General features: G+C 35.6%; 2 protein-coding genes across 2 annotated transcripts; both read right to left on the bottom strand.

The window, feature by feature from the left end:
• Positions 1-1,127: 1,127 nt before the first annotated feature.
• LOC127637108 (brain-specific homeobox protein homolog) lies at positions 1,128-2,465 on the bottom strand. The gene is made up of 3 exons (XM_052118018.1): positions 2,121-2,465; positions 1,492-1,682; positions 1,128-1,377 (listed from the first exon to the last, which is right to left on the bottom strand). Exons 1-3 carry the CDS (start codon positions 2,371-2,373, stop codon positions 1,135-1,137), a joined length of 687 nt encoding a protein of 228 aa, XP_051973978.1. The 5' UTR covers positions 2,374-2,465; the 3' UTR covers positions 1,128-1,134.
• Positions 2,466-5,620: 3,155 nt separating this feature from the next.
• On the bottom strand, positions 5,621-9,657 carry LOC127637044 (lens fiber membrane intrinsic protein-like). The gene is made up of 5 exons (XM_052117892.1): positions 9,490-9,657; positions 6,928-7,120; positions 6,552-6,701; positions 6,017-6,151; positions 5,621-5,790 (listed from the first exon to the last, which is right to left on the bottom strand). The coding sequence occupies exons 2-5, from the start codon at positions 7,100-7,102 to the stop codon at positions 5,729-5,731; spliced, it is 522 nt and encodes a 173-aa protein (XP_051973852.1). The 5' UTR covers positions 7,103-7,120; positions 9,490-9,657; the 3' UTR covers positions 5,621-5,728.
• Between the last annotated feature and the right edge of the window lie 1,620 nt (positions 9,658-11,277).

The following is an 11,277-nucleotide window of genomic DNA, read 5'->3' as shown; positions in this document are numbered from 1 at the left end:
GTTTGATATAAGAACAAACTTTGTGCAATCAACAATTCCAACAACCCCCCCCACTCTCACTCACATAATACCGATCATGCGCCTAATTTCTAAATATGCTCATCATACCTGTACAAATTGCAATAAACCCTTAGTTATAATTGTAATAAATGTTTAAATAATAATTTTGGCAAAACTGTGTTATTAATATTGTTTGTGCAAATATAGCCTTTGGGAAATAAACAACACATGAAAAAGCAAACCTATCTTTAACTTGTGCATTTATGGGTCTATATGTCATGGAAGAAATTTATATATTTTCAAATTGCTTGATTTTCAATTAATTTGTATATTATTGTTTTTATCGTTGTTACTGTGTTGTTACTATGTTGTTATACTGGAATTAGGAATAGTCGTTTCTCTAATCTATAGATCGAAATTAGGATTAGAATTATTCTGCAATTACAATAACGGTTCTAAAGTCTAAATTTACCTGGTTTAAATTCATGATTTTTACAAGAAATGTTTTCAGAGTGAGGCAGAACTCTGAATTTATTTTCTGAGTTTTCAAAGACCATCTGTACATTTCGAAAAGAAGAAGACGCTGTTCAAGTCAGTATAAGAATTGTTTTAGATAATTCATTCAGTGTACATTGTTTATATACATTTTTTTGTTTTAACAAATGACAAGTCACAGTGGTTGAGTTGATAAATATGTCAGTCCACAACATGCCAACCCAAATCGTCGTCCCGCGAAAATGCTGAAAATGTAAATTGTAACACTTAAATTGGATTTGAAATTGTTTTCTTGAATTATTTTTAACAAGGAAATATTATAACTATCTACAGTTTGTCAGTACTTTACGTACCATTCGTTACACATGTACAAAATTATCAGAGGATTGTTGTTATAAAATAACAGTAATAATAATAATAGGCCTAATAATAATAATAATGCTGAAATCACATGTTGAATAATAGTATTTCAGTTGTGCCCAGCGATGCCTTAAGCGCTTGAATAGTGGGTATTTACATAACATTGTGTTATTTTCAAAATAAAAACTCTTTAAAAAAAAATAATAATTATATAATTTCCTATCTAAAAGATTGCAAATTATATACATTTTCGTTTTCTGAACGAAATGGTTTATAATACTAGAGTAAAAGTTCAGGAGAGCAAATGTCATCCTCAATATCGACATCATCTTCATTTTCGTCCAGCGTATATCTGTCCGGACTCATGCCGTTTTTACCGTCTTCTGTACTTTTCTCGTGCGTTTCGCTCTCGCTCGTGTTCTCCAACGATCGGTCTACGTCATTTGGATTTTTCTGGTCGTCTTGTGTTTTCCTTAGCTGTTTTTTGTGCTTCATCCTCCGGTTTTGAAACCACGTCTTTACCTGTGCAATGTAAACGATTTATAAGCCTGATTCGTTTTTCGTACTATAAAGTTAGCACAATCAAGAGTTTAAAAGTAACATCTGAGTTATTTCTGTTGTTATGGTTTGTCTCACCTGTGTTTCCGATAGACTGAGCGCTGTTGCCAGTTCCACGCGCTCAGGTGTGGAGAGATACCTCTGGATCTCGAACCTTTTCTCGAGTCCGGATAATTGTGAGTCCGAGAACACAGTTCTGGCCTTTCTGCGTCTGCAGTGCTTCCCTGGTAACTCCGGATGATGCTGAAATAACGCGGGCATCTGCATTCCTTTTGGAATAGAAATAGAATGACAAACCTTTAAATATTGTTCAAAATGTAAACATTCCAATTTGTATTTCAGCCGCATGTGATTAATTGTAAAATAAAAAATAAAAACATAGAAAAATAGAACATTTGCGATGCAAACAAATGTTTTTTTTTTTTTTTTTTTTAGCAGTAATTATTATGTTGTGATTGTGTGTGTGTGTGTGTGTGACTATTTTCCTCTGTATGAATTAGCCAAAGATGAAGGTTCCGTTTATGGAAAGCAAATTGGCGTGCCGGCCGAAATTTAGTCTGTTTTGAGATCTTAGTTTATCTTCTGTTCCATACGAAATCTATATAGCCGGAGACACAAACATGTATGCTATAACATATTTCCTCCAATTTCCGTGCGTGCATTCTATGCATATTTAAATGGTACCATAGGCCTTTTTTTAAACTTACCGGAGGTGAAAAAGTACGGATGATGTTCAGGTTTATGTAGTGGATGATGCGGATGAGGAGCCAATATTGGTGTAGGCATTAGAGGATATCCATATTCTAAAAGAGGCATCCGGGACGCAAGAGAGTTTGAGAATGGCGAAGGAAACACCTCCCGCAAAGGTTTCGGTTTATGTAGTAAAATATCTTCAATGAAGAACGATGTTGACCTTTGAGTCGGCATCTGTGGGACCGGAGAAGTGTAGTTCAGATTCATCTCAAAACAATGATAAAACCACGGGCGAAGAGTTCCAGTTCGTGAGGCCTCACTTCGTCCTAGTCTTCAGGACCCTAAAAGGTGAAACGTATAATCTCTTTAGCAACCTGTGAACGCTGGTACAGGTACATTACTATTTATTTGGGGAGAGACTGACAGCAGCAAATCAGGAAGTAGATTAGCACTCAGCCAATGGCGCGACGACTGGGCGGAGGATTGAATGAGTTTTTTATGGATTAATTATGCAGGCAGCGGGAGGTGCGGCCCGCGGTGCTGAAAAAGCCTCGCTTCAAGAGCCCTGTCACTACCAAAGTCACTTAGTAGACCTAAGGCTGCACTTTCACTGTGGCTTAACCCTTGTGCGTTAATTTAATAAAGTTACTCAGAGGTCCTTAGAGCACAAACAATGTTCGCGTCAAAAAACTGCGATAATAATATTATATTTTAATAGCCTATTATTTTCCACTTTCAATGAGTTCATTTTAACCAACATCAGTCCTGATCATAACTAAATAGTCATTCATTTTCCGGATTTTAACCCTTTAAATGCCAGTTTGATAATATAATGAATTTATTTATATATTTACATGATCACAGTCTGGGAAATTTCAATGGTTAGCAACAACATGTATTTGATGCATTATTATTAACTTAGAGGACAAAAATGCCCACGTCAAAAAACTGCCATAAAAATATTATATATTAATATTATTTTCCACTTTCACTGACTTTTAACCAACATCAGTCCTGATCATAACTACCACATAGTTATTCGTTTTCAGTATTTTAACACTTTAAATGCCAGTTTGTTTACATAATGTGACTGTTGTTTGTGTACACACAAACACACACAGATTTCCCTCTGACATCCATACCAACACACCCACACAATTTTAGCTGCATAATTTGTTCAATTGGCCTGCAGTGCTCTATAATAGCCTACAGCAAACAGAAAATAGGAAAAAAGCATGTATTTGCTCCATAGGCTAAACATGAGAAAAATGCCACTATCTGGTGGAAACTATACAAATATTACGTTTTTAAGCCTGGGCTCCGGAATGAAAGCATAATATCATATAATCCATGAGTTTATGCTTTAATGGCACTGGGATCCAATATTGCAGTTTTAATGGTTTCAACTGGGACATTTTGCCCATAAGGTCCTAAGTGTAAGTTGTGTAACTGTTTTTGTACACAGTGTATTATAGGTGTATTGTAATTGAAATTGGTGTGTATTCTCCCCAAAAATACACACCTTTGGCACAAATGTATGCGTTGGCCTTAACACATAAAATAGGCCTATTATCGAAAATAATGTCAGAAGGTCGCACAAGGGTTGAAAGAAGTGTGGAGCGGTCAATACTTTTAACAAAGGGCTAACCTAGTTGATAACTTTTAAATAATTTGGGGAAATTCACGGCCTGTTAAAACCTTGATTTGTAAAACGATGTGATTCCCTACCTGCTGCAGCTTTGACCGTTACGATTTAAATAGCCTTCGCGAGATTTGTATTTAACCCAACTGATTCATGGCCCACTATTATTAGGCCTACCTAAAAAAACTTCACAATAACTCAAACATAACAATTAATTTTGTGTGGTTGTAAATCGAGAGAGAGAGAGAGAGAGAGAGAGAGAGAGAGAGAGAGAGAGAGAGAGAGAGAGAGAGAGAGAGAGAGAGAGAGAGCAAATAGGCCTATATTTAATTAAAACTATTTTCGCGCCTTTTTATGATTTCGCACTTTCAGTTGGGCAAGATTTTAACCGCTCTTGTAAAGATTTTCTAAATGCATTATATTAACGTCAGAGCATTAATTGCCGACGAAACAATGTTTTATGCGGGATTTGACTCTAATTTTCTGGTATTTGCTTTTGTTATTGCCGAGGGGACATGCAGGCTATTTTGTGTAATTTGTATTATTATTATTTCATCTTACGGTACAGGACATAAGGGCTTCCATGAAATCGGATTTAATTGTAGATATTGAAATCTGCGAGGATACAAGTGTTCTTCAGTTCCGTCTCAACTGATGGAGCGGTAATTTGTTGATATCGTGTTGTCATCACATCTGCAATCACCGGGGCTAATGGTAAAAGTGTTTCATTATTGGCAGAAGTCTTGCAGCAATGCTATTAGGTAATTAGGTTGGATGTCAGAGCGGAAGTAGTAATCCTTTCCATTTGATCAGATGGTACAAATTAATTACTGGATTCAATTGGTCATGAAAATATATTATTCCTACAAATTTGCAACACGGCTTCATTAATATTGTTGGTGTGTTTTAAAAAATGGATCCTCCAAATTAGTTTTCAGAGTTGCTCTGCAAGTAATTTAATGAGCACTGTCACTATTGAATGCAAGCATTAAACTGATTTAGTCATTAGTAGGCTACTTTAAGGAGACAAATGTATTATAATAAAATAATAATACAAATAATACAAAATAGACAAAAAAAAAAAAAAAAGGTCACTGATTTGTTAGGTTTCTGCAGTAGACTAGCAGAAGATTGGCTAAAACTTAATAAATCAGAGACCATTTATTTTGGGTCTATTTTTATTATAATTTTATTATTATACACTTGTCTTCTATTTTTCTCAACGATGTAATGTAATTTTGGAGCACTGTAACTGAACCCCGTTATTGGCTGTGACACCTGCGGCCCGCGCTGCTTATGAATCAGGGTAACAAGTTTCTTTTAAGCCACAACGCGACTAATGGTACTAATGGTGATGAAATCGCATTTATTTGTGAAGTCGATAGAATCCGCACTCAGAGGCATTTAAGCAGCTTTTAATAGCGATTTAATCAAGTGAAATTGGGAGACAGCACACCACTGAGTAACACCTAAGTGGCGAGTTTCTGTAAGAGGCTTGTAGCATTAACGCTCGCACCTTATACAGCAAGTTTACCTGATAGACAAGCTTGTGTAATAATGGCAAATAAAAATGTCAGTGGATATATATACATCCTGACCTAAAAAACATTTTATAATAATGTGCATTGTGTATTATTGAGTGTGTCAATGTTTTCTTTCTTTCTATTTAACCAATTGCATTGTTATTGTATGCTATCTATAGTGCCCATTTGCTTTAAAGAAAGAAATAAAGAAAATGGGAAAATCACTATAATTGTGGCAGTTGTCTTAAAACATTATGTATTTACAATTGCACTTGGATTTATCAGTGTTGTTGTTCTCCAGGCCCAGTTCATCATAAAGACAGTAATAAAGAATCATTGACAATAAAAATGATTGTGTGCTTGCATTATCTTTATTTAATTGTTACTTTTCCCCCTCATGACCTAATGGTGTTTAGTACTGAAGTGGCAGCCAATATAGGTGGCAATAAATCTCAGTCTAATGAGGATTTGGGCTTCTGGGACACTCATGCATCCGGTATGCAGACATGTAGAAGACTCCTAAATAAAAAAGGAAAGACACACACACACAAAAACCCCTTATTAATAATGAAAGTTTGTGTTGTTTAATATTTTCTAACTGTTACAGAAAAAGAGAAGAAAAAATAAATACACATGGTCACTCTTTGTGTTGCAGTATGGCCATCCAAGAAACGACATGAACATGTATACAAAGGCATCCAGATTGCTATTAAATGTGCTGTTCGCAGATATAAATGACTCTTACCTGAAAAGAAAGTGAGCACAACAGACACCCAGCCAATGATGTAAGACCAGGAGAACCTCCAGTTACCATAGCGTTTACCATAGTAATTCATTGTAACTCCCGTGTACACAGCCATGGCCAGAAACACAAAAAAGCCTTGTGGGGCAATAGAAGAGATGGGTCATGTTCAATTATATTTACAATACAAATTTCATTAAAATAGAACATTTCTGAATATTTAAATTTAGTTTCATTTTACATGACAGTGTCCATGTTTGACATATTGCAGGTTAAAATAAACAGTAACAATAGCGATAAAATAATAACATAAATGGCAGACATGAATTAATTGTATATTTATTAGATAGGCCTATTTTATATACGTGTTTATAAACTAAAATTAAATATATTGTAATATATTTTGTATTCAATATAAACTAATAAAACAACTAATTATAGCAAAAGCAAGAGTACTCAAAATGTTGATAACATTGTAGAAAATATGCATAAAAAGGTGTTAAAGATAAATGTAAATCAATATAAAAAGGTTACTCACATGAGATGAAGAACAGAATGCCTGCAGCAAAGGTTTTATCAAACCTTTCAAAGGAGGAGTAGTGGATAAAAGCCATAATACCGATGATGATGCCAAAGAAGCAGGCCAATAGAGACAAAATCATTAACGCTCTTGTAGCATCCCAGTATGCTGTGAACACACAAGTCAGAAGGTCAACGACCCATATTCTATCCAGTTCAGAGCCTGATCACTGACTGTATCATGACTGTCATATGAATGCTGATGCTTTTTGAGGTGTATTCTGATGTTACAAATGAATGGGGGTTGTTGTAATGATCCAAATTCAACTGTTGCATTACTTTTTCTGTTGTCTTTGACACATTAACATGGATCTCTGAAGGACTGAAAATCTCACCAATGCTGTCAGTGTGTGTAAAGCATTTTCCAGGCATGCAGTATCTCCACAGCCCTTGATGCATGTAGTTGTTTGAATGACGGTACTGCATCCAGTAATCTGTTGCTGTGGAAACAATCAGGAGGATATTGCCCACTCCTGCACAAAACAAGCCTCCTCCCATGAAGCTGTACATTCTGCACCTACAGACAGACTAAAACAACAAAGACACATTTATGGCCACATCAAGCACACATTGGACACATGCATTAATGCACACACATACGCACATAAAGGTCAAGGCAGTGTTAGCATCAAGGGACTCTCAGTAGCCCTGCACTTCACTCGTAGGCTTGTAAGTGTCTGTAATTGCATTGTAATGAACACATTACTTCCTCTGAGTGAGCTGAGAGGTCAGTATCAGGAGGGTACTCTCTCTACACAATCTCTCTCTCTCTCTCTCTCTCTCTCTCTCTCTCTCTCTCTCTCTCTCTCTCTCTCTCTCTCTTCTTTTCAGTGTTAGGCTAACAGAGCTTTCAGTTATGGAGTAACCAAAACCAACTGGATCACTTTAGGAGACATTGATTAAACCACTGGAGTCTGATGGATTATTTATGCTGACTTTATGTGCTTTTTGGAACTTCAAAGGCCTAATCACTTTTCTTGAGCATTGTATGGACGTGCAGAGCTTAAATATTCTTCTAGAAATCTCAGTTTGGGTTCTGCGGAAGAAGGAATGACATACGCATCTGAGATATGGCATGAGTGTGAGTAAATTATGAGAGAATTTCACTATTCAGGTGAACTATTTCAGTCTTTCTACAGTACACCAAATATTAATTAAATTCAGTATCCACGTGCTGTCTTGTTGACCTCTGCTTTCAAACACTCATGAGTCATGTCACTATACAGGACATTTAAAATATATATATATATATATATATATATATATATATATATATATATATATATATATATATATGGGTTCAGGTTATATTCACTGGTTCAAAAAGAAATAAATGCATAATGTTTGCATTAAACAGAAGAATGCACAACTGTAAGAAGTTTCAAAACATTATTTGTATGGAGCACAGGGAGGGTTGGTTCATAATGATAATGATAATAACAAAAGAATAATAATATAGTTGTTACCTTAATTATTGAGCCAATATAAATAATATTGTGTCTGACTTTATGCAAACTAACACAAACAGGTGGTAAGCAGACTGCTTAATATGTGTAATAGATCATCACAGGAATGTTTACTGAACCAATCATTGAAATACAAAGGAAATATGTCATCTTTACAGATAAATCTGATCTTTAAACCAAGCAGGCTCACAGAATTAAAAACGTAATGGCTTGTAACACGTAAAAGGCCAATGAGGATCGCTAGTACAGTATCGCCTACTTTTCCAGCTGTATTCTTCAAATCTTAGTATAAGTATTTAGGACAGAAAAGAACATCAGTTAACTACTTTTGCTTATATCCTGTAGGCGTGCGCAATTACGAACAATGAGGTAGAAATCCAAACTAAACTTTAATTAAAGTTCATGTTTGTTTCCTCAGTCACGTGCCCTGTGTCTGTTGCCAGACTAGTGCATGTGTCACCTGAGACGGCCTTTGTAACCCATTAGGTATTATTATTAAAGTCATTAGAATTGATAGTGAAATTTATTAATCAATGCATCAAAGTTTCAGCATAATATTGATGCATTTTCAAACCGCTAATACAATTAAATGTAAAAAAAACTTAATTTAATTTAAGCGTAGCCTATAAGCTTTCTATTTAGGTGACATTTACACACCCTGGAACACCTGGGAGGGGCACTTCAGCACAAGGGCAGGGGAGCCCCTAGAGCAACCCCCTCTGCATGTGCCTGGCAGTAAGTACCAAATATTTAGATACCCTGAGAGCAAAGAGGAGCCCAATATGTACACATCTTTTGGAGGTATTTGCTAACTTAAAGTCACAAGCGAAGCGAGGACATTTGCATTTTTTCTTCAAAAACTCTTAAAAAACAATGTCATGAACTTAACCAAGTCTAGCAACTATCTTTCCCTCAGTAGCTCCTATTGTAGTCTATTTACAGCCTTCTGTTTTCTAACTAACTGAATACTTGTGTGACCTTCGAGACATATTTGCCTTTTTAATTTATGTTTTTTCGATCATTTTGGATATGTTAATACCAAAGGCATACATTTTGCAAGGAATTTTGATATTTCAACCTCAGTACTTATAATGCATCTATAAAACACTGTGTACACAAAATAGTTACACTCAGGACCTTAAGGACACAAATTCTATGATATTATGCTTTCATTACGGAGCCCTTTTTTTTCATAAAAAAGTAGTATTAAAAATATTCTTCATTTTAAATTATGAATGAATTTTCTTGAAATTAACCACTATCTTTTTAAATGCGTTGTCCACTGCCAATATTTAGAATTTCACACAGTTCTCTGTGCAGATAAGTTTTATTGAATTGACAGATGCTACTGTAATGTAGTTTCTGTATTCTTTGAGGGAGTCAAAAAAAGCAAACTAGCCAAACAATTCTGTTAAAAGTAGACACACTTACCTTTATCAACCCAATAGATGAAGTCTAAATAAAATACGCCAGGGGCCTATAATGGCTGCACAGGCAGCTTTCCAGCAGCTCTTAGCTCTAGCGTTTAGTGGGTGAATAGAGAGAACAGGAGAATGACCAAGCGGAGCACAGAAACAAAAGAACAGGCAGAAACACAGCCAATCAGCTATGTCTAGTTTTGTGATTTTGGAATCTGCTGAAGAAACAGAACTATCTACAAATACTGATGACTGGAGGCTTTCCATTATGTGGGCTCTACTAACCACCCTATAGCTGGGAAGAGGCCAAGTGGAAAATTTGGATTGCTGTTGGGCCTAGCATCGAACAATTAGATTTTTTTTATTACATGCTTTCATATTCTGTTACAGTTTAGACATGCAAAATTGTGCTCTGGTGTATTTGCCACACAATTATCATCAATAATGAACCACATTTCAAGTTGCTTTGCACCGAATTAATGATTGTGTACATCCAATATAGCACACAGACCCCATCTGATAACACATAATTGCTTTTAATTTAAAATGGTTAAAATATAATCCACAGTGGATCAAATCTTGTGGTGTGCTTTCATGGGTTCACCATCTATAACACTAATTAAAGTTATTCTGAATACAAAACTGGGTTGTCCTGCAGAGTAGTCACATTTGAAAAATATATCTGCTAAATGATGTATTCAAAATATATTAAGAATAGCCAAACTATTATTGTTCCAGCTATTTGTTGTTCAAGACTAAACAACTTCACAGAATTACTCAACATGTTAAAACATCTCTTCTAGTTTCTGGAGAATGAGTAACATTTCATCCTAACTTGCAGCAGCCCTATTAAGAATTAGCTTTGGTTTGCTTTGGCTAGCCCTTATGTTTGTTAGAGTTGTTTTGTCCTCCACAAGGCCTCCTCTCCCATTCCCGCACATGGTCCCGAAGATGAAAGGACCTCAGTGGATCCATTACCTGCATTAGAGCAAGTTGCTCAGACCAATTGACGACTACAAAATGCAACAGGAAAGGTTTTTTTTTCAAAGATGAGAGTGCCGTACTTACGTCTAACTTCGTTTTTATAGACCACCGCCTATTTTGTTCCATTTCAACTGCGGCAGCCGAGGGGCATTTGATATCATCCTGAGCTATCAAAGTGGACAATATGTCTCAGTGAGAGAGAAGCATTTCTCCCTCAAATGCAGCTGGCTTTTCAGAGGATGAATTTGTTATGACATGTGTATTAAAGAAACATTAATGATAACAAACGTGTGGGTACTGCGGATAAAGAAAAAATGAATATATCAAACAGGCTTTCAGAGGATTCTCAGTACCTTTTTGGGGCAGTTACATCCCAGATGCCAAAAATGCTAACCATAAAACTACCAAACTGAATGTATTTGTTATGGTAATCAATATAGATATAGATTTATTTCTCAAAAGCCCTTAATATCTCTTTCCATCCTGTTACAGAAATAGCCACCTTTAGGTCTTTATTTCCATCCTGTTATGTTCTATGCTGTTCATTTTTTAAAGTTCTGATTTCGAATGGTACTGCATAACATGAATCAGACAGACAGACAGACAGACTGACAGACAGACAGACAGACAGACTGACAGATAGTAAGTGGCAAAAAAGTATGTGAACCATTTGGAATTAGATGGATTTCTGTATTAATTGGTCATAATATGTGATATCTTTATCAATCACAAGTACAGACACACACATTGTGCTTAAGCTAACAACATACAAATAATTATAATCTTTCATGTCCTTACTGAACACATCCTATTAAAC

Source organism: Xyrauchen texanus, chromosome 44 (assembly GCF_025860055.1).
Source record: "Xyrauchen texanus isolate HMW12.3.18 chromosome 44, RBS_HiC_50CHRs, whole genome shotgun sequence".
Taxonomy (NCBI): domain Eukaryota; kingdom Metazoa; phylum Chordata; class Actinopteri; order Cypriniformes; family Catostomidae; genus Xyrauchen; species Xyrauchen texanus.
The sequence above is the reverse complement of the archived record's forward strand: the minus strand, read 5'-3'. Positions and strand labels throughout refer to the sequence as shown.

Bases quoted from the DNA above. Each gene is read 5' to 3' on its own strand.
- LOC127637108 (XM_052118018.1), bottom strand. From the start codon at position 2,373: ATGAATCTGAACTACACTTCTCCGGTCCCACAGATGCCGACTCAAAGG. The intron at 1,683-2,120 runs GTAAGTTTAAAA...CTATTCCAAAAG, and splicing joins TCCGTACTTTTTCACCTCCG to GAATGCAGATGCCCGCGTTA. The intron at 1,378-1,491 runs GTGAGACAAACC...TACATTGCACAG, and splicing joins TCAGTCTATCGGAAACACAG to GTAAAGACGTGGTTTCAAAA.
- LOC127637044 (XM_052117892.1), bottom strand. From the start codon at position 7,102: ATGTACAGCTTCATGGGAGGAGGCTTGTTTTGTGCAGGAGTGGGCAAT. The intron at 6,702-6,927 runs GTGAGATTTTCA...GTGTGTTCACAG, and splicing joins TACACACACTGACAGCATTG to CATACTGGGATGCTACAAGA. The intron at 5,791-6,016 runs GTAAGAGTCATT...TTTTTTATTTAG, and splicing joins TGTGCTCACTTTCTTTTCAG to GAGTCTTCTACATGTCTGCA.